Raw genomic sequence first — 23,152 nt, forward strand, 5'->3', positions numbered from 1 at the left:
TGAAGACGGTTAAAATCTTAAAATTAAGATTTTTTTTTAACCAAAAAGTGGACAGAACAAGTACTAAGAAACCAAGGCAGCCGAGAAACAAAATTTGAAGAAGTTTCTACTCAGCCAGGAACATCGAACAAAAGCCCGAAAGGAGAGGGGGGGATAAGAGCGGCCTTGGGACCGGCAGACTCTGGCAGAGCTGGAGAGTCAGGACAAGAACTAAATATTATCCTGGAGAAAATGGAACACTTGAGCAATCAATTTGTAGGCATTGAAACTGTAATGAGAGACATGACTGAAATTAAAAAAAATCATTGAAGACTTAATGGAAAGAATGAACCAAGCAGAAGTAGACTTGGTAAAAACACAAGATAAGCTAAAAAAAACTTTGGAAGAAGATGTGAAAAAATGGGAGTCAGGCAGACAAGGTCTGTTACATGGAGAATTTTAGCAGATGAAATAATGTTCGAATTATTGACTGAAAGAAGAAATCAAGATATCCAGTGAACTTGGAAACATGGATCCTGCGAATTCTGAGAGAAGACAAATTCAGAGAAAAATTACCGGTTGAAAGGGCTCACTGGACCCTTGGACCCAGGAGAGCCGATGATCAGTGACCACGATCAGTCATGGAAAGACTTTTGAGCTATTGGGAATAGGAGACAATTCTGGGAGCAGTATTTGAATATTCTAAGCAAAATAATAGCCCGCCTGAGATTGACTGTGAAAAAGTGCTATTTTTTCAAGATTTTAGTCCTATTTTGATTAAGCATAGGAAGGAGTTTGATGATGTAAAAAGATAATAGTGTTCCAAAATCTTGAAATATTCGATGATATACCCCACGACTCTGAGGGTCAAAGTAACAGACGGCAATTGGCAATTTTTCAAGACTAAAAACGAGGTGGAAGACTTCCTGCGACGTTTATGAAAAGACTAAGGTTTCCAAAGAAGAAGAATGTGAAGTAATGTTGTATTTATTGTTGAAAAGTAAATTTTATTGAAATTTTCACAGAGAGCGAAAACTTGGGAAAGGTAGTAGCAGAGTGGAGACTCTGGTGGAGAATGGCGCCCGGGGAAGAGTATCTATAAAAGATGGTGGTAAAGGGAGAAAGGGTGGGGTTCTTCTTCCGCGGACGTTTTTCGCGGGTTTTTCTGTTTACGTCACCGTCAGGGCAAGGACATTATATGTGTTTTTTTAAAGGGGAATGATCACTGTATTATTTAAACAATTGAAAATAATATTTGTTTAAAAATCGATATGGAGATCCCATTAAAATTTATTGTTAACGGGATGAACAGGAAGTGGGTCTTGGCACACCTAAACAAATTAAACACATCTTACCAAATCAGAACATGCTAAATTAAAAATAGGATGGCTGGGACAAGTAATATCATTTTAATTTTGGCTCAAAAGCAAGCACAACCCTTTAAGGCCCAGACAGTAGGCGTGGCTTAGCTCTCAGCCAATCGCTGTAAGCACAGTCTAGATCCAGTAACTATATACACTATGTACATTGGTGATAGATCTGTACTGTCACAGACAAGTAATATCATTTTCATTTTGGCTCAAAAGCAAGAGGAGTCGTGATTTTAATTAAAAAAAATATACCAATAACAATAGAAGAGACATTGACTGACTAAGCGGGAAGATTTGTAATTGCACATTTAAAATTTATTCAGAATCATGGACTTTTATGAATAGCTATACACCAAATTGTAATGATAAAGCTTTTATGAAGGATATATTTTTAAAAACAGCGGAGGGAAGACAAAATATACTGATCGGAGGAGATTTCAATTTCAGTCTAGATCCAATACTGGATAAATCAGCTAGACTATTCATTCTAATCAAGGGTATTTGATTCACATATGAGGATTGATTTGTTTTTAATGCTGCCCAGTTAAAAAGGAGAGTGGTAAAAATGAAATATTTGGCAAGAGATTTATCAGATTATTCGCATAGATGGCGTCTCAATGCCACACTAGTAATAGCTTTTTAATATGGGATCCGTTAAAAACATATCTAAGAGGACAAATGATTTCTTATATGAAAAATCTTGAGAGAATATGGTACAAAGCTGTATGGTTTAAAGAAAGAGAAAATTGGAAAAAGAATATCAGAGAAATATAGATTATTAGAGAATAAAAAAATAAATATAACACATTACAATGTATAGAACAGAAAAAAATATATTAAAAGCCAAACAAAAATATTTTGAATTAGGAAGTTTTATCTTAGTCGGTAAAGGCAGAGGAGTCATCTAGAATGATAAAAGCAATAAAAACAGAGGCTGATATAACATACAATCAAAAAATAAATAATATTTTTAGACATTATATGAAACTATATAAATCAGAATCATTAAGAAATGAGATGGACAAATTTTAAATGTTGAACTTCCAAAATTGATTTAGATGAATTGCTTTAGATGCCTTTTTCACAAGAGAAGAAATCGAGAAAGCTTTGGGTATTTTACACGCTAACAAATCTCTGGAGGGAAGGATGAGTTTCCTCTCGAGTTCTATTGACAATTCAAAAATGTATTGATGGATGTATTGGACTGGGCAGTGGAGACTCAGATCCTCCCAGGATCTTTCTCAACTGCCACTGAAGAAAAGTAGAGCTCCATTAAAAACTTCATCATACAGACCTACATCACTTCTGAATGCTGATTACAAAATATTTGCAAAGACATTAGCTAATAAATTGGGACAATATCTACCAAAATTAAATCATACAGACGAGGTGGGATTTGTTAAAGGAAGATATTCTTCAATTAGTCTAGGTAGACTATTTAATATAATACATATGGCAAAATCAAAGTAACTATCTCCCTAGATGCAGAAAAAGCATTTGACTGATTAGTATGATCTTTTCTATTTAAAACATTGCAAACATTTGGTATAGGCAGAAAATGTATATAATGGATAAAGACGTGATGATAAACCACAAGCCAAAATTATAACTAATAATCAGAAAAGAGCAGATTTTCCCTTGAGTACTTTAAGTAGACACGGGTGTCCTCTGTCCCCAGTGCTTTTTATCCTAGTTATCGAGCCACTGGCAGAGATTATAAGGTGAGATCTCGATATTAAGGGCTTCAAAGTTGGACAGGAATATCATAAAATTAGTTTATTTGCTGAAGAGATGCAATTGTATATTTCTGACCGGGCTGAAACCTTGATAAAATCACAAACAATATCAGAAAAATATAGAATATCAGGTTATAAAATAATTATGGACAAGAGTGAGATAATGCCATTGAAGAATTTTGACTATGAAAGATATCAAAAAAGTGGTAAATTTAAAAGGAAGACAGATGGGATCAAATATTTCTGAATAATGATTGTGTAGTGGTCCACTTGGAGGGAGTGGGCAGAATCAGAACAAAGTGCTCCTGTCTTGTGTCAGCTAGACACAACAGCCCCCTATCTACTGGCAACTAGCCACTATGGCCACAAGGCATAGTGACTAAGCAGCACCCATAGGTCTACTGAGAAGCCCTGACCTACTCAACGTAGCTCTACCATGAGATCATTAGCACTTCAGATGTCATGATGCCAGGCCTCATGTTGTGTGTCTATATTAAGCCTGATAACACTGTAATAAACACTCTCCTCTTCGCTGGCTGACAACTTCAGGTATGGTCTCATTATTTCAACATGATGACATATGAGCACAAATATCATCCGCCACAACATAATAATTTACAGAACTTGTATCAATGTAATTACACTCTAGCTTTAGAAAAAAAACAGAGAAAAATTTACAGAAATGGAAAGACTTGCCAATTACTGCAGTAGAAAGAGTGAATTGTATTGAAATGGTGATGCTAAGATTACAGTATTCACTCGTTGCCTCTAGCACTACCTAAACATTTCTTTAAATTATTAAATAATTCCTATGGAATAACAAGGTGCTGAGAAATTCATTGGAAAAGCTAACGTGGGATTCAAACTGGGAAGGCTTCGTCTTCCAGATTTTAAAAAGTATTATTCATCTACACAAGCAATATTTTTATCATTCTTCTTTGAAGAAGACAGTCCCCCCCCCCCCCCACCCCCAACCACCACCTTCTTGGATCAAATGGGATTGAATTCAAGAAAAGAGGAGACAGCGAAGGACTTTATTTACAAGTGGAATGCTAAGTTTTAACAAAAAAGACAGGTAACCCAATATTAATACATATGATTAGAATGTGGCAAGAAATAAATCGGTGTATTGGGGAAAAGAAGCAGGTATATCTTTAAGAACCATAATGTAAAAATGTGTTGCTACCTTGGAATCTGGGTAACAAAATGTTCAATTCATAGTATGACAAAGGAATAAGATATATTGATGACTGTTATGTGGAGGGATCTCTGATGTCTTTTCAACAATTAAGAAATAAAAATGGAGTAGCTAATGGGATTTTCTTTTGTTTTCTTCAGCTAAGATCATTGCTAAGAGAAAGATGGGGGCCAAACTTGAAATTAGTGAAATAGAACAAATAATTTGGCCAGGGAATACACCTAAATTTATACTCTTCAGAATGAAAGTGCAAAACCCGGTTTACAGAGATCGAGAGAGATGAGAGTTGGATCTAGGTATTGCAATAATGGAAAGATGTTGGTCTGATTGGTATTTGGATAGCATGACATCAATTATAAATGCAAGGTACAGATTATTGCAATATAAGTTCCTACCCCAGTTATATCTCACACCACATAAGCTGCATAAATCAAAATCGGAGATGGGATTTCAGCGAGGGACAGAAATAGGAATGTTGTTACATGCTATGTGGTGTATGTGAAGGTGAGACCTTTCTGGCAGGATATTACTGAAATATTAACAAGAATAACAGGAGTGGCCTTCACAGGCAACCCAGAATAATCGAAAAGTTGTATACCTAAGGAAAAAAATTAAACTTAAAGAACAAATAAGACATGTTTATCAAGATGTGGCAGCCATATTTGGATCATACAGGGGCCCAATTATAATTATAACTATAACACTAAAATGATCAATAATAGATGCTGCCGTAGTATATTTGCAAGTGACTTCCAATTTGAGAATTTTTTTATACTCAACATAAATATGAGCCCTTACGGTGTGTGGATTTATACTGTCAAAAGGGAGGGGGGGGGGGGAAGGGTTTGTTTTGTTTGATTTTGTAAGAAAAAGTTTTATACATACACACACTTTGATACTGGAGAATTTACTATGTATATTTATGAAAAATAATTAAAAAAGAAAACTACTCAGGAGCAGATACGAATGAAGGAAAGTCTTCTCTCAGGCGAAGTGGAGATTCTGGACGAAAATGGAAACAATAAAGGATTACCGACAGCTGCAGCAGGGCTGAAATGACAATATCCTGCTAGAACATCAAATCTGGTGCAATAGGAGACACCAAAGTTTCACTCCAAGATGAGCTCAATGCCTTCTATGTCCGATTTGACCATCAAAACAAGAAACAAACACTGCACACTCCCAAATCCCCATAATGATCCTCCACAGTCAGTCCTACCTTCAGGAGAGAGAATCCAAAAAAAGCAACTGGTCTGTACAGAGTGCCAGGCTCTGTACTGAAAACCTGTGCTGAACAACTGACCATTGTTTTCATGGCTATCTTCCAACATCTCACTTCGACAGGGCATGGTACCCACCTGTTTCAAACAGGAGTCAACCATACTCGTGCGCAAGAAGTGTGGTAACCTGGTCAAATGATGGCTGACCAGTGGCATCAATTTACAACTTTACTTCAGCAGTTAAATATTTTGAGAGGCTGACGCTGAAGCATATCAGCATCTGTCTGAGCATCGACGTGGATCCATTCCAATTTTCCTAGTGAACAGGTTTACAGCAGATGCCATTTGACTGGCTCTACACAAAATCCTGGATCCCTTGTTCAGCAAAGATGCATACATCAGGATGCTCAATACCCTAATGAGCAATTGGATCCTGGATTTCCTCACCTCCAGACCCCAATCAGTGCAGATTGGCAAGAACATCATTTCCATGATCTCCACAAGTGTAGGATCACCACAAAGTTGCTTACTTAGTCCCCTGCTCTACTCGCTTATGATTATGTGGCTTGGTAATGACAACAACACCATGTACAAATGTCTAAGACATGTATGTTGACCTGGTGCATCATGGCCTGGCATGGGGGCACTAATACCTCTGAGTAGAAATCCCTGCAAAATGTAGTGAACACAGCCCAGTACATCTCAAGACAATATTTTCCCTACCATTGAGAATATCCACAGTGAACCCTCCAGTCAGAAAGCAGCAGCAATCATGAAGGAGCAGGACGTGCTCTATTCTTGGTGCTGCTATAGGTGCCACAAGACTTTTAAATCAGGTTCAGGAACTGCCCCTCCTCAATGATCCTTTTCTACAGCAGATTCATGTAAGGCTGCGTATTTAGCCCCTTATCCACACACTCAGTACACCCATTACGGGTGTGGCTAAACAATACTCTAACTGCATCTATAAATTTGCAGATGACACCACCATCATAGGCAGGATCTCTAACAATATCGAGTCGGAATTTAGAAAGAAGATAAAGGTTGGTAGGCTTGGTAGGAATACATAGGTCAGCACAACACTGAGGGCCAAAGGGCCTGATTGTGCTGTAGTGTTCTAAGTTCAATATCAGCAAGATCATGAACAAGACCAAGAGTCATGGATTCCTGGAAGAGGAGATTAAACATATCAACTGTGTTGAAGTGGAGGTAGGAGATAGATTGAAGTTCCTAGGATTAAATATCTGAAGCACCCTATTCTGGTTCACCCACATCAATGATGGCCAAGAAATTAAAATTATTAATACTATTTTTCATCCTTTGCAAAGACAATAATGGCATGCCAACTCAGTGTCTTGTGTCATCTGCTTGACTCAGTTGTAGCCAAATCAGTCTTTGCTTGGTAAAAGCAGGCATATAATCAGAATGTTGGTGGTTGAAAAACTGGTTGTCAGTCTAAGGTCATCTGCTAATAATTCCTAAATTGCAGGCCTGTTGACCTGTGCAGACTTTCCAAAAATCAAAATTAAAAGAGCATTATTTTTGATTGCCAACAATGTATGCAAATAATAAGTCACCTTTACCAGGTGATTTTCTGTGATTACTTGCCCTCATTTTTGAACTTGAAGGGCATATAAGCAAATTATTATATAAATTGAAAAAAATTGCAGATGAGTGAAATACGGAATGATCTTGTGCATGAACTGCTAAATTTCTGCAGGCAGGTAGAACTGATGGATAGGAGGGGAAATACCAAATTGTCCTTTACTGCCAGGATGTTGGGCTTTAGAAATAGGTATTTATCATTCCATTTGTACAAGCTACTGATGAAGCAACACCTGGTGTACTGTGCAGAGTGTTGGACTCCTTATATATGAAAGTACATTCTGGAATTAAAGGCAGTCCAAAAGAGATTCAATGAACTGATCTCTGGCATGAAAGAGTTTTCCATTCACAAGATGCAAAATAAATTAAATCCATATTGCTTGGAGTTTAAAAGAATGATGGGCAATCTTCCTATATAATCTTTATAAGGAACAACAGATTAGCACAGTTAGGGCAACACTATTTCAGCAACAATGATCCAGGTTCAAAACTGATGCTGTCTGCAAGGAATTTCTAAGTTCTCCCTGTGTCTGCATGGGTTTCCTTTGGGTGCTCCGGTTTCCTCCCATCCTTCAAAAGGTACAGGGCGAGGGGGGGAATTGTAGGTTAATTTGGCAGCACAGGCTCATGGGTGGAAGGGCCTGTTACCATGCTGTACGTCTAAATTTTTTTAAATAACATTAAAAATTATGAGAGGTTTCCACCAGTGGGAGAATATTGAACAAGAAGACACAGTTAAACAATTATCTAATGCTCATTTAAAATTGGGTTGTGTGGGAACTACGAACTGCAGAGGGTGATGAAATGGGAGTATTTAAAGACATGGAGGGCGATGGGGAACTGGCACAGAAAAGGAAAGAGTCCTGGGGAAGGTCGCAGTGTGATTGAATGTTGAAAGACTTCATGAGCTGAGAAGCCTTACTCATGACTCTATTTTTATACGTTCGCATGTTCTAAAGTTTGGTCTTCAAGGGATAATGCCTTTTTCTTGGTGAAGTAATTTTACATTTCTCTTTCACAATTCTAGAATAATTTTGATGTTCTTGATTATTTAGGTTGGTCATTTCAAGCTTAAATTTAAAATGTAATAACCAAAATACAAAGTTATAGTGAAACAGTTGTTAATGTTATCAATAGAAATATACTGCTGTAGACGTCACAAACAGGAAAAATATCGACAAGTTTCCTTGATAAAAAATCTTGTATTTGGACTTACTTGCTGATTATTTTGGCACGTTTTGCACTGGAGAAGTTTTCCACCTGAAGTGATTCTTGAGTGAGAAAAGCAACAGCCAGGTGAAAGTAGTTGTTCCATAACTGTAGAAAGACAGTGATAGAAAGTTAGAAATCTCCCTCAAAAAAAATCTAATAAACAAAGTGTGGAATTTTAACAAATAGTTTATGGATGACCATCTGCATAAATAGATAAATATTTCTCCTGCTTTGATTGCAAAATTAGCAGTGAAGGATAATTAGTGATTTTCATCATTAAAAACGAATTGGATCAAAAATATTAGAAATACAAGTACACAAGCAACTACAGGAATCTGGATGCGATTGTCCAGTTGTTCATAATTCCCTTTAGCATGAGTATGCTAAATAGGCCAGAAAAATATGTCTCGTCTCTTATGGAGCAAGTAAAAACTTTAACAAAATTATAATCTCTATAGAAATTTACAGCACAAATGGAGGAGCATTCTGCCTATCAGGTCTGCGCTGTTCCAAAACAGCAAGAGGATGAGAAAACCAAACAACTATATTCAATTAGCAATTTCTTGATGAAACATCACTTGGAATAATCTGTTTCAGGACAGGCATGTGAACAATAGGCTCTGCCATCTAAGCTAAATGCTTAGATCTAAGCTTGACTCATTAAATTGGGAGGGGATATTGATATTAATTCACAGTCTTAAAGCATGGAAACTTGCCCACAGGCCCATCTTATCCATGCTGAAGAACGAGCCCTCCTGCTTTAGGCCCATTTGACCATACAAGCTCAATATCCCACCAGTCTCCTCTCATCCATTATCTTCTCATGTCCCTACTAAATCGCAACACCTTACCTTATAGCTATGCCCCCTTGTTTTAGATTTTCTACTCTGGGAAACAGACTGTTGCGATTCATCTTATCTATGCCTACCCAGCAAGATTTCCTCTCAACTGCCTACACTTAAGGAAAACAAGCCTTGGTTTTTCAGCCTCTCACAATATCTCAACTTCCCTAATCTGGGCAAAAACATCTGTACTCTTTCTAATGTTATATTGTCCTCCTTGCAGCTAGCTGCACACAATATTCCAAGTATTGCCTCATCAATAACTTGTGGCATTTCAGTGGGACACCCTAACACTTCAATGCTCTGGCAGATTGTGATGGTACAGATTCTATCACCAATGTGTATATGCACATATGTACAGATGGTAGTATAGGATGTCTGTGATTGGCTGAGAGTGTAGCCACACCTACTGGCAGGTCTTAAAGGATTGCTCCCAGCCAGACCAGGTCATTCTGGGCTGGTCGACCTATTTGTGATATCCTCCAGTCTTTTAGTTAATAAAAGCATTGGTTTGGACCAACAAGTCTTTGGTTCTTTCGACGCACATTACACTGATGAAGGCAACCATCACAAATGCTCCCTTCACTGCTCTGTCATCTTGTCCTACCATCTTTAAAGAGCTATGTACCTGCACCACTAGTTTCCTCTGCCCCATAACACACTTTAAAGCGATGCTATTAACACAGTAAGTCCTGCCCAAATGCAGCACCTCACTCTCACTTCTCTGAGTTGAAATACATCTGCCATTTCTTAGCTCAGTTCGCCACCTGGTTTAGATTCACTTGCAAACCCAGGTAACTTTCACTGTCCTTTGCAGCACCTAATTTTGTGTTCTCAGCAAACTTAATTCACCTTGCAACAAACATACTTATTTAAATATGTTACAAACCATTTTAAATAAGGGCCCACATTTGCCATCCTCCAGAACTTAACCTGTCTTCAGTGATCGTTAAAATAGTCTGGATTTGATGGAGATATACCTGACTATACCACCTAGGAATCTTGATCTTGGTTACAGAATCTCCTGACAATCCCTTTGACTATTGGGTCCCTATCACTATCCTCTTCTACCCCTTTTCCCATCTTTCCCTGTTTTATAGTGAACTTGGAGCATTTTGCATTGATGGTATCTCATCTGTACTTTGGGTGTCTACTGTGCATGACTCATATCTGATAGAATTAAAGAAGGGCAAGCATCCCTACCACCTGGTAGGGAATGAGCTTTGTGCTTGGTATGAGACTTTGATGTTCAAACACGAAATGGGCCAAGGTGGCTACGGTGGCACGCCAAGGTAATGATAGCACACACGGATAGTGAATTTTGAAATTGATAAAGCTTTCACGAAGAAGTGTTCCAAAGGCATAGGAAGTTGTGCACATTCTCCAAAATGGATCTCGTTAGCTGGTTCTGTGCAACAGACACACGGTGGTAGAGGCCTTTGTTATGCTTCAGGTGACTAGTTGTTAATCAATTTGGAGCTAGTCTTAAGAACATCTCTTTGCATAATGCAAGGTTCATATCATCTTGGTTCTGGAATGGAGGTGTTGCATCTGTCCCATACAATATTGCACTGAGAAAAGAGCTGAGGTGATGATGCAGCTTTGCTTGATACTATCCTTCACTAGAATTAGATCTGTTGTGGATACTGTATAGCAGCCAAATCTGTAAAGGATAGTCTACATTCCTTCTGGATTTATGGAAGTCAAAGTCTTCTGTGAGGTAAAAGAAAATCACATGCAATGTTGCTGTTGCTCATTGGATTCTTCTTGGAATTCCTTGGCAGTGGTTCACATTTGTTATTCCTTCATATGGAATGAATTTAGGTTGCAATTTAGGGATCAACTCTGGTCACCTGGAGGAAATGGTTAATAACAATAACTTTCTCTCAGATAGCAATGGCGACTTCAATGGTTGATGCAGCTGGATTTACCTCATTGAAGGTGGTCACAATTGAATACCTCTGACATCCGTTGCCATATTTTCCTTTTCTAAGATGTGGAACTGTAATATGGTAACTGGATTAAGTTTAAATTTATTTGTTACGAAATATTTATTACAGTGATAAAGGTTCTTCTGCAAACAGACTGACAGGTTACCTCTAACATTCATACAGATGTGTAAGAGAAAAATTACAGAGTATAGGATTGCAATTATAAGACAGATTAAAGAGCACCAACTGTGGTTTATTCAGGAGCCTGACAGGTGTAAGGAAGAAATAGTCCTTCAGCTTGTTGGTGCATACTTCTGATAGGAGGAGATAGAAGAGAATGTACCCGGGGTATGATGGGTCCTTTACTATGTTGGCTGCCTTTCCTTGGTAGAGGGAGATGTAGATCGAATCTATGGAAGGAAGAGAAGTTTGTGTTATCTACTGAGCTGCATGTACAGCCTTCTGCCAACCTTGAGCTGTGTTCATACTGTGCTGTGACACATCAGCAAGTATGCTTTTGATGGTGCAGCTGTGGAAATTGTTAAGGGACAAGGGACATGCCAAACTTCCTTAGTCTATGAAAGTAGAGATAATGCTGCACTTTCTTGACCATCACATCAATGTGTTTGCACTAGGTCAGGTCATTGGTAGACTCTCATTTATCTTAGGCATTATTTCTACTATATCACTACCTTTGGGTATCTGGATCATTTCTGGATATCTTGCACACATATTTGCCTTTATACGTCCTTGCCAGACCCATTAACTTTTAATTCCCCAAACAAAAGTCCATCTGTCTTTATCTGACTTGTGTGTTCCTGTGGTGTACTGCTTTTTCAGTCATTATCAATCACACAATCAATCCGCAAAATTCTTTATCTTGCCCCCTTACACTGCAAAGCTCAATTGATATATACCAAAAAGCAAGGGATCTTGAACTGAGCCTTAACAAATCCCAATGTAAATAGACTACCAGTCACTAAAACACTCCTCAATCATCAAATTTTGTTTCCTTGAACTGAACTAAATTTAGATACAACTTGAAAATGAAAAATGTCGATGCTGGCATTTTATGATCTTCAAGTTGAATGCTAGTTTGGCAATATTAGTTTCAACAATCAGTTTGCTTAGAACCCATTGGCTTTTAATTTCTGATCAGGCTGCCATTTGGGATCTTGTCAAACAACTAACTAAAATCCTTATCCAGGTTGCTCCTCTATAATCCAGCAACGTTGGGATCTGGCCATTGCTAGACTACAGAAAATGCCGGAAAACAGAAATTTACCCCTAAGGGAATCCCCTATGTAAAACATATCAAAGGTAGAACAAAGCTTAAAGCAGGAAACAATACTGTGGCACAGCACAGTTAGCACCACACCATTACAGCACCAGTGACTGGGACCAGGGTTATAGAACCGTAGAACCATAGAAATATTACAGCACAGAAACAGGCCACCTCAGCCCCTCTAGTCTGTGCCAAACCATATTTTCCCTAGTCCCAATAGCCTGCACCCAGCTCATAGAGGTTTGAGTCCTAAACTATCTGTAAGGAGCTTGCACTAACGGTGGCAGATTCAATCTTTACAGCGCCAGCCACTGGGACCGGGATTCGAGTCCCACGCAGTCTGTAAGGAGTTTGTACTAATGGTGGCATATTCAACCTTTACAGCGCCAACTATCGGGACTGTGGTTTGAGTCCCGCGCTGTTCGTAAGTTTGTACAGGAATGCACTGCTTAACGTCCACCATATGTTCTATGAAATTGGGCTTTAGGTGATGTGGACATTCTGCCATCTCCATATTATATAGCAAAGCTATATGGGATACTGTAGTGTACCTATAAACATTTTATTTGTAAATAAGGATCAATGTGGGGACCGACACGGGGCTGTGGGAAGAGAGCGTAGCAGTGGGATCAGTGTGAAGACTAACCCAGGGCTGTGGGGAAAGAGCAGGAAAGTCGGCTCAGTTTGGATATACAGTATAGCTATAGCTATATATTTCGTATAGCTAGCAACCACTTTTTTCTAAATTGCTCTGGACTTGCTTGCGGTAACTGAATAACTATGGGACCATGTATATGCAGAGCAGCTGATAAGAGAGTACAACCTGTATGATATTTCAAATGCCTTATTCTCGCCAATTCTCCTTGTTTACCTCTTTCAAAAAAAATCTTGACTCTTCTAGAATTAAGCCAAAGGAATATTTCTGCAAGAGATTTCAGTCAATTCTATTGGTTGAATCAATTTGTGAATCTATTTGTGAGGTAACTAATGATGTTACAAATGTCATTGTTGACCATTTTAAAATATTGGTTACCGAGTTCAATGATAGATTTTGTGATTTAAAGGCAATGGATTTTCCCTCTTGCTTAACTCAGCTGTTCCTGGTGGACTTATCTGAAGTTCCAGTGCAAAACCAAGAGAAGTGACCTGAGTTGCAACATGATGAATCTGTGAAAACTCTGTTCAAAGTGAAAGGAACCATGAAGTGGCCGTCTAATGAGATTGAAAAGAAATACCCAAACTTGATTACTTTAGCAAGGGAGCTATTGATAAATTTTCCATCGTCTTGTTTAGTTGAATGTGGCTTCAATGCTGTTAGTGATTTGCTACAAGCTAAGAGAAATTACAAAAAGTGGAGATTTAAGGTTGAAACTACCAAAATTAGTCCCTCGAATCAAAAAAAATCTGCAACCAGCGTCAGGAGCGAGGTTCCCACTGAAGCGACGACAATTGTTGAATGTGTGTTTGAGATGGTTGACATATTGAACATGAACTATGTGTTCCAGTGTATTCCTGACCTTAATTGCACTGAAATACACTTGCAATAAATTATTTAATTAAAACTTCTTTTGAATACATAACTTTTTTCCGCTAATGGTGGGGCGTATTTTTTGTTGAAAAATTAAAGTGAGGCCTAGGGGAAAAAAGGCTAGGAACCACTAGTGTAACCTCTCCCACCTGTCCTCATTGTATCAGCTATCTTCCCTCTGTGCATCAAGTGGTTTCAGATCCAAAACATTGACCTTTCTTTTTCTTCCACTGATTAGCTCAGCCTGCTGAGTTCCTCTGTCAGATTGTGTTTTGTTTTATATCTGGAGTGTGCTTCCAGAGGTGGCAGTGTAATCAGATACAAATTCTGTTTAACAGCCATTTTATAGGCACTTAAATAGGCAAGGCATAGAAAGATATTGTCCTAACATGGGCAAATGGGACTGATATGATGGGTAAAATGGTTGGCATGGATGTGGTGTACCAAAATACCAGTTCCTCTGCTTTAAATTCAACCTCTTATATCTAAAAAAAAATACATTCAGTATACTCCAAACGAAACCGATCCACCAAGGTTCTCTTACCTCCCCTTCTTTCCAACCCCCCACACCCAACCCCACTTCCCCATTTCTTTCTCTCCTCTCTGGTTTCATTTGCTCATCATCTCTCCCTTATCTGGTTCCACTTAACACAAGCCAGCTTCTTTCTCACCCCTCCCACACACTGCTTTATACTTCCAGTCTTAATGCATGGTCTTGACCCAAAAGGTTAAGTATCCTGCATCCACATATGCAGTTCCTCCAGCAGTTTGTTTTTTCTTATATATTCAGTGTATTTTATAATATGATCATAAGAAATAAATTATTGTGTTTACAATAGTGTTGAAATAGCTTTGTATTTAAAGTTCAGGCAAAAAAAATCCATAATTTTTGAAAACAACAGCTATAAAAAACCAGGAAAGTGGAAAGCAGCAGGCAATCTATCCTGTAATCTCTGTATTCAAAATCCTCCAGTTGCAAGCTTGAATCCTTTGCATGGATACTAACATGCTAAACATGATCATGCATTATTAATACAGAAACACTACATTTAAAATAAAGTTTAAAAAAAATTAGACAGCTTCTATCCCACAAGCCCATGCTCCCCCCCCCCCCACACTAATTAACCTACAATCCCCTTGTTCTTTTTTGAAGGGTGGGTGAAAACCGGAACACCAGGAGGAAAACCTTGCAGCCACGGTAAGAACGTACAAACTCCTTACAGACAGCGTCAGATTTGAACTCAGGTCACTGGCGCTAACTGCTATGCTAACCGAGCCTTGTGACATTGTTTTGCAATAAAGTTCTCTGTACCTTTTGATTTCAATATATTTGTGTGGAGTTACATCAACTTCATAGTTAATGAAATTGTCACAGCCAGTATTATGCAAAAAAAAACAACTACTGCAGAAAACAAAATACACCAAGCAAAATATAAAAATATTGAATACAGCTTAAACAAAGAGCAATGTTGTTTTTGCAATTTTATACAGTATTCTGCCATATTTTATGTGTCTCCTTTCCACAAATTGCACTCATCATTTGGAACAAATCTAATGCATTAATAAACCCTTTGGAGACTTAATTAATGGTAGCAGAAATCACCTGCATCTATTATGAAATCAACTCAAAAATCTCTATCCCTCTACAAATTAATGTATGCACATAATTTCCATGAAGACTGAATACGTGTGAAACATATTCTAAGTGCTCCTGACCAAATGTACATCATGAATACTAAACAACAGTTCAAGCTTTTGAAATACCCACATCTTTTCTATTATTGATGACCAACAGAAATAAACTTAGCATTTAAAATTTACAGTTAACACCACATATCTTTAATTATATTGAATTCAAACCTGCAATTAAGTTATATTTAATGAATTAGATATTTTTCAGTTTCAATCATGGCTCAATCAGCCAAAATTAATTAACAGACCAGTTTTTGATATTATGCTGCCAAAAGAAATATATAAAAAAACAATTTTTTCCAGAGCTTAATTTTCTAAATTTGTTGGAGGGAAGAGATAATTCAACTACCTGCTTAAACCACCCTCTCCTTCTCCTATCCCTCTATCCTCATTTCCAATAACAAGGAACACATGAAGCTCTTTCTCACAAAGATTACACCACAGCCAAAAGAGTTTACCTTTGAGTCTTTTTTATGAATACTGGAAACAATACCAATGCACTAAGGAAATGGATCATGATGAAACCTCAACCAACAACTAAATAAACAGTTCATTTAACTATATGTAATATTCTACTTTGTTCAATTATTTTGGTGTCTGCTTATATATTAAAAAAAAGGGTCGGTTGGTCTGAAGGTAATTTGCTGCCTGTGAAACAGTTATAAAAATAATTTTAAAAGTGCATTTTCTGTATTCTATTTCCTTCTTTCTAAATTTATCCCCAGACACTGACCAAGCTTCCAATAACAGAATTCAATGCTTGAAATATTAGAAATGAGCCCCCAGAACTTTCCTGATTACTACAGAGGAGCATGATCACTGCAGACACTATAAACAATGTGAAATATTTTAGATACTTAGCAGGGAAAGTATCCATATATTATGAAGATCAGATTATTTGCTTGTACTTCACCATGAGCCAGCCATGTGCATTTCTATAGGTCTCTGCAGATGAACTCCAAGAAATTAAAGCTCTTCATGATTATTAATACAGGGCAATTTAAAAAATACTGTACTCAATTACTTGTCATGCTCCTTACACCAAAGATTACTTTTGATACAAGTTCTCACTTCTTATAACCAGTTTTTACTTGTATGCAACCAAATTAGGTTATAAAAATTACAACTGATAATATTACCATGCAGATCCGTGATCACCTAGTACAAAAAATAATGAAATGAACATTATGTCGGACTATGATTGAGGTAAATGAAAAAGAAATCTATTACATACAGGATACAATACAGCACTATAAAGTGGCAAACACATCTTTTGTACTAATTTGTAAGTAAACAATACCATAAAAACAACACCAATACTTTGCCTGGATTGACATTTGTACAATTCATTTTCTCCAAGAATCATCTCATCGAGTCTCCAACTATTGTTACTTCCATGCATTTGTACGCAGGAATGCAAAGAATTCAAAACGTGTGTTTCAATTCATTTTCCTAAAAGGGTTAGATACTACATTCAGCACCTCTTGATGCCATTGCATTTATTTTTGCAGAAGACACTGGGAAGATCTGCCTCCATCAGCCAGCAGATAAACTCATAATCAGACTATTCTTAAACATTGTTTGATTCAGCAGGCCACTGGCCCTGGTACACCTGTGGTGCAATGGTCAACTCCAATAGAAAACTACCAAATTCCATAGATTTCCTATCTTTCAAGATCAAAAATCTGTCCTCTCAGTCTAATCCAAATTAAATCTGGATCAAGCAAAATAGGTTTAATAAAATGAATAAGAGAAATTACCTCCTAGGGAAAAGTAAGTTGAGCTTTGCATTCATTTAATTAAGATTATTGAAATGCTTTTAATTGCTTTTAAGGGTGTGTCTTATTAGCATGTTCATTGATTTAAGTTCTTTAGTTTCTTTTAACTTTATATTTTTCTTAACAGGTCCAAAATATATTTGCATGTTTTTAATGTCAAAGACTTTCATGTAGATTGAAGTGACATCTTTGACAAAATTTGGGATCAGGACATTAATACTGAAAGTTGTCAAAAGAATTCTCAGCGTAGTTTGTCTAATCAAGTGAGAGAAATCCCTGTGTGATACTTCGTTGAACCAACCCTCGCCATTCAGCTTCAGGTCAACAACAATTTAAGAACCCTGGAAGAAATGCTGCATAATTAGAAATTATCATTATATCGTAACAAAATAAACAATATGCTTGAGATACAAATGACAATATACACTGGAATCTGGAGCAAAAAAAAATCTGCTAGAGACCCTGAAAGTCCAGGTGAGTGGGGGAGGGGGGGGGTGTGTGCGTGCGTGTGTGTGAGACAGAGGATGAGACAGGGACAAGTAGGGGATTGAAGGACAATGGACAAGATGGAAATGAGGGCGGAGTATGGAGTCAGAGGAGAGAGGGAGATAGACAGAGAGGAGAGAGAGAGGAATAAGATGGGGGAGGATAAAGATGGAGACACCTGGAAAGATGCAGGTTCTCGGCCAAAAGTGCAGATGCTGATTGCCTTAATGAGTTCCTTCGGCAGTTTGTTTTTTCCTCCAGATTCCTGAATTGACAGTCTACACTGAGCTTGTCTGAATTGGTATGTCTCTCATCACATTTTCTAAAGATACATTGTCTTGGCCTCAATCTGAACATTTAATTGAAATTCTCATGCAATATTGTTTGAGGTCACTGAGATGATGTAAGTGAAGGCCAAGATCTTACTTTACTTGTTGCAAAGTAGCTGTGCTTTAGATCGATTTTAAGCAATAGTGAACAATATTTAACAAATAGTTAAATGATTTTGCCCAATATAACTGGATGTCCTTGCCAGTCAGAGGTGGAGGGAGGGAATAGCGTGTGCTTGACAACCAAATCTAATTTACAAGAAAAGTCACAATAATGTTTATCAGTTGCAAATGTATCAGTAAAATGACAAATCTGTCCTAAAAATCGTACATCTAAACTTCAAAAATCAATTAATGAAATGATTTTCAGCTAAATATTTCATATGGTCGCAAGACATAGGAGCGGAATTAGGCCCTTCAGCCCATCAAGTCTACCCCACCATTCAATCACGATTGATTTACTATCCTTTTCAACCCCATTCTCCTGCCATTTCTCTGTAACGCTTAATCGAATAATTTTCTACATTTTCTGGATTTATCCATTTCCTTTTCTTTCTATAAGACAAATCCTAAAGTCCTGCAGCAAAAAAAAAATACAGCAAACCCCACATTATGGCTGTTCAATTTAGGGAAATTTGATCTTACAGAATTCACAAATCTCTATCCAAATATACAGAATAAAACTCACACACATCGAATTTGTGTGGGGGAAAAAAAAATCAACAAAAAAAATTCAACTTGCTTCTTTTCAAGTATGTGCAGATGATGTAATTTTATACAACAGAAAATCATGTTGTGGACCATTTTTTTAGGAACGTAAACCCTCTATTACTCAGAGATCACCAGAATGTATTTTCTTTTAAATTTTATTTGCGTTTCCAATGTTGCAAAATATAATCCCAACTTTTTACATAATTGGTTTTCGTATGTTTACCTGTAGTTCAAAGTTTGCTTGATCAAGAAATTTCTTGTTCAACATATCTGCATACTGATTTATTGCACGCAAGAAGACCCTGAGAAACAAAATAAAAGAAACACATGAATATTCAACCTAAATATAAAACTGAAGAAAAATACCCAAAAGTTTAATGTTGCACATTAACAAAATGGCAATTTAAATACACTGTACAATATAAATTTCACTGCAACAGAAACAAACATATTTCAGAAAACTATTATGGAAATTGGGTTTGTGTATCTGGCTGCATGACGTGCAGCGGAGACACAGTGGACCATGGGACTTGTTTCCATGCTGCAGGACTTCATGACTTTACAACAGCAGAGACACAGTGGACCATGGGACTTGTTTCCATGCTGCAGGACTTCATGACTTTACAACATCAAACCTTGTTAAATTTTATCAACAGACAGAATCATAAAAAATGAATGGCTTCGCTTTCTAGATGAAGAAATACTCCACAATCCAAAGTGCAAGAGCATGGAGGAACATTTAATTTCTTCTTCAATTATATGCTAGAAAGTACACCATCAGGGTCTTTCTTCAGAACCTCAGAAAATCATTAATCCTAATGGCATCAAGGTACACTGTGAAAAATATCAATTTCAACTGTGTTGTCGATCATTGTCAAGCAGCTACTTACTCCATTTCTTTATAAGAATAAGAAACAATATTCTCCAAGGGATGATGCCCCATGAAAAATAATAGCACTTGCACACCATCTTCCCCATCTATCAGTGTAGAGATCACCAAATGGAAATGTTAGAGAATAAGTTATGCATATCTGTTTAAGGTGGTACACTCAGCTGAACGATCGACAGCAAGTGAAGTACTGCCCAGAAAGCTCTGGGCAGAAGAGAAACCACTTAGTCATCCAATGTGAAGACAGAGATATGGATGTCAGAGATTTAAGGCATGGAAATTAGAAGTGGTTACCAAACACAAGCACTTGATTTCAAGTAGCAGAAGGCTTTTAATAGGACTGAAATGAATGACTGAAAGATCATGCTATGTGGCATCCCTGCTCCATGCATGCCCTGTTCCAGGTTTTGGAGTAGGTGGACTTTCATAGCAGGAGCCAATGTTCCCAACCTTTATAGTTTTATGGGAGATTTAAAAAGAACATCGACTCTGTGAGTTCCCATTTGGATAACCTACAGGGTAAAAAGATTCAACCTAGTAATGTTGTAAAAATGCTTGAGCTTGTTTAGTGTTTGCAGGTTTTTTTGTCTGTTTTCTACATTTACAGCATCTGGAGTTTTTTTTGGCTTTTCAGCCCCTAATTCTGATGTAACTGACATTTTCTTTCTTTGCAGATGCTGCCTTGCCCATTGGGCTTTTTCAGGGTAACTCTTTATTTCAGACTTCTAGCTATGTTCTACATCTTATCATGGTAAACAAAAAAATCTAGTGTACAAAAGTACTGGAGAAACTCAGCAAGTCACACTTCTTCCACAGGAAGCAAAAGATATCAGGCCTGAGTCTTTCTTCAGGGGCAAATTCTCACAGATGCAGCAATTTTCTCTATTCAAATCTCCAGGGAAATTAGCAATAATTGAGAAACCTTCAGTGCCCTCTTGAAATCAACACAAATCTGTAGCATTTTTCTTTTTTTGAACCCTATTACAGGCATTCACTTTACTGACTCTATCCCCCTTCTCTTGAAGTTTAACTTGCCTACACTCTAATCTTTCCCAGGCATGAATTATCCATAGATATGACCTGCTGAAAATTTCCAACATTTTTCATATTCTTTTCAAATTCAAAATTTTGTGGATAATAGTTTTCAATAATTTGATTTAAGGTCATACTGTATATCGAATCTGGAACAGTTACAAGATCACAAGAGTCTGAGAGACACAGCTAAGATCACAAGATATAGGAAAAGAAGCAGGCCACTAGGCCCATCTAGTCTGTCCGTGTCTCTCAATGAACATTTGGAAAGAAGTCTATGATTTAACACACTACTCATCTTGAGATCTAAGAATATTATCATATTAAAACAGCATCAGTATTCTTAAAACAGGTACAGTTGTAGAAGTAGAATGATTTTCTGAATGAATTGGTGCTGAATACACCACATGGAAACAGACCTTTCAGCCACCAGTCTGCACTGAACATAAACCAGCCATTAACAGTAATCTTGTATTAATTCCACTTTTAATACTTATCACGTTCTCATGAACCTGCTCCCAAATTCTACGACTCACTTACACATTAGGGGCAATTTACATAAGCCAATTAACCCACCAAATGGACCACTGGGAGGGAACTCTCTTTCCTAATGCCATTAGAGTAATTATCGATTTCCCATTTAATTCAGATCATCAATTAATTCCAATTTTAACATTAAATTACCAGACTTTTTATATTTACATTTTTGTACAACAGTTCAAATCACTCAGTATAATGTTTTACATGCCCTTTAACTATCTTCAACAAAAAAAAATACAAAACATCGGAAACAAATACATTTAAAACATGATGGATTTAATTCACTTAGTTATATTGCAAGCTAGGTATAGAAATGCAAGAGTGCTTACTGTTTATTCCTAGATGCCCTTGAATTGAGCAATAAGTTGAGTCTGGAGTTACACATAGTTCAGGTGAGACATGGATGGTTGATTCCCTGAAAAGCTATTAATATCCCATATGGGTTTTAATGACAAAAGTAAAGCTGCTTCACGGTCACCATTATTGACACTGGCTTTATTAGTTAATTAATTAACTGAAACAAAATTCCCAGCTGTCATGGTGAGACTCAAACATATGTCTATGGATCATCGGTTCAGGCCTCTGGATTAATTATCAAGCAATGAAATCACATGAAGTGAATAAGAAGGCACTAAAACAAACTTCCCGGTTAAGATGGAGTTAAGTAACAATTACACAGAAATGTATACAATATTTGAAACCATGATTATCCAACTTTTGATTAATAGGCTTCTCATCAGTTCATCAGCTTTCTATAATCGCAAAACTGCAATTGTCATATTTTGAAGCAGGAAGGACGTAATTTTTGACCAGGGTGTTTTGATCAAGCAACTTTGAAGAGAAAAGTAACTCCAGTGTAAATAAAGATCATGGCTGTGTGTGAATAGAAAACTGGGTATACTTAATTCGAAACTAACAACTGACAAATGATATAAAACCACGTGTGCTCATTACAGCTACATCAAAAGGTAGCACCCTCTATGTCAGATTCATTTTTAAAAAAAAGCTTTCAATTTAAAAGTTAAAAGTTTGCCTTTCAGAATCAATGAAAGATCAGTCCTTGACCTGAAACGTTAGCTCTTTTTCTCTTTCGACTGACGCTGTTCGACTTCTTCAATGCTCCCAGCATTTTGTTTTCATTACTAATGAACAATAGACAGTTGGCTTAATGGAAGGCACTTTCAGTTGGACTGATAGCATAACTGTCAAAACTCGATATCACTTTTCTAATAATTGACAGCAACTTCTGAAGTTGCAAGTTAAAATGAAAAAAAACTATTTCAGTCAGTGATATTGGTTTTTCACAGGATGTGCAGTTCGGGACTTTCTCAAATCAATCATCATAGGTCATTAATTTGACATCAACTCTTCACTCATTTGTTTCTGTTAAAAAAAGAATAAACATTACACAGCATTCAAAGTGCTTGCAATTGCATATAGTCATAATGAGTGCAGAATGATACACTGCCCCCCGACTTCTATCACCATGTCCCAAGCCATGTAAACTAATTCTATATATGTGGAATATAATTATGCTAAAATAATCATTTCAAAATTTGATGGACTTTAAGTTACATTTAACTTTATGGCCTCATAACTTCTAACATAATCAACAGATGGTATCCTACTCTTTATTTAATTCTCTGAAATTGTTATAAAAACTAAGTGCTAACTAACCTTTGCTTTCTGTCAGTTTTTCAATCCAATTTGCTTCTCAGCCAAGTTGATATTAACGTTACTGGAAACCACATATCTCTCATGCTAAGTATCTGGCAGCAATGCCTCAGAA

General features: G+C 37.1%; 1 protein-coding gene across 5 annotated transcripts in view; it reads right to left on the minus strand.

Annotated features, from left to right (window-relative positions):
* dock1 (dedicator of cytokinesis 1) overlaps nucleotides 1-23,152 on the minus strand; it is a 354,235-nt gene that overhangs the window by 99,999 nt on the left and 231,084 nt on the right. For 4 of the 5 annotated variants that reach the window (XM_069899676.1, XM_069899674.1, XM_069899675.1 and 1 more), the window contains exons 30-31: nucleotides 19,126-19,204; nucleotides 8,325-8,425 (exon numbers count right to left, since the gene is read on the minus strand). In XM_069899676.1, coding sequence (XP_069755777.1) covers nucleotides 8,325-8,425; nucleotides 19,126-19,204 — 180 coding nt within the window. Of the gene's footprint in view, nucleotides 1-8,324; nucleotides 8,426-11,436; nucleotides 11,504-19,125; nucleotides 19,205-23,152 lie in introns of those variants that run through there. The other variant, XM_069899678.1, reaches the window with a different exon arrangement.

Source organism: Narcine bancroftii, chromosome 10 (genome assembly GCF_036971445.1).
Source record: "Narcine bancroftii isolate sNarBan1 chromosome 10, sNarBan1.hap1, whole genome shotgun sequence".
In the NCBI taxonomy this organism is placed as follows: Eukaryota; Metazoa; Chordata; class Chondrichthyes; order Torpediniformes; family Narcinidae; genus Narcine; species Narcine bancroftii.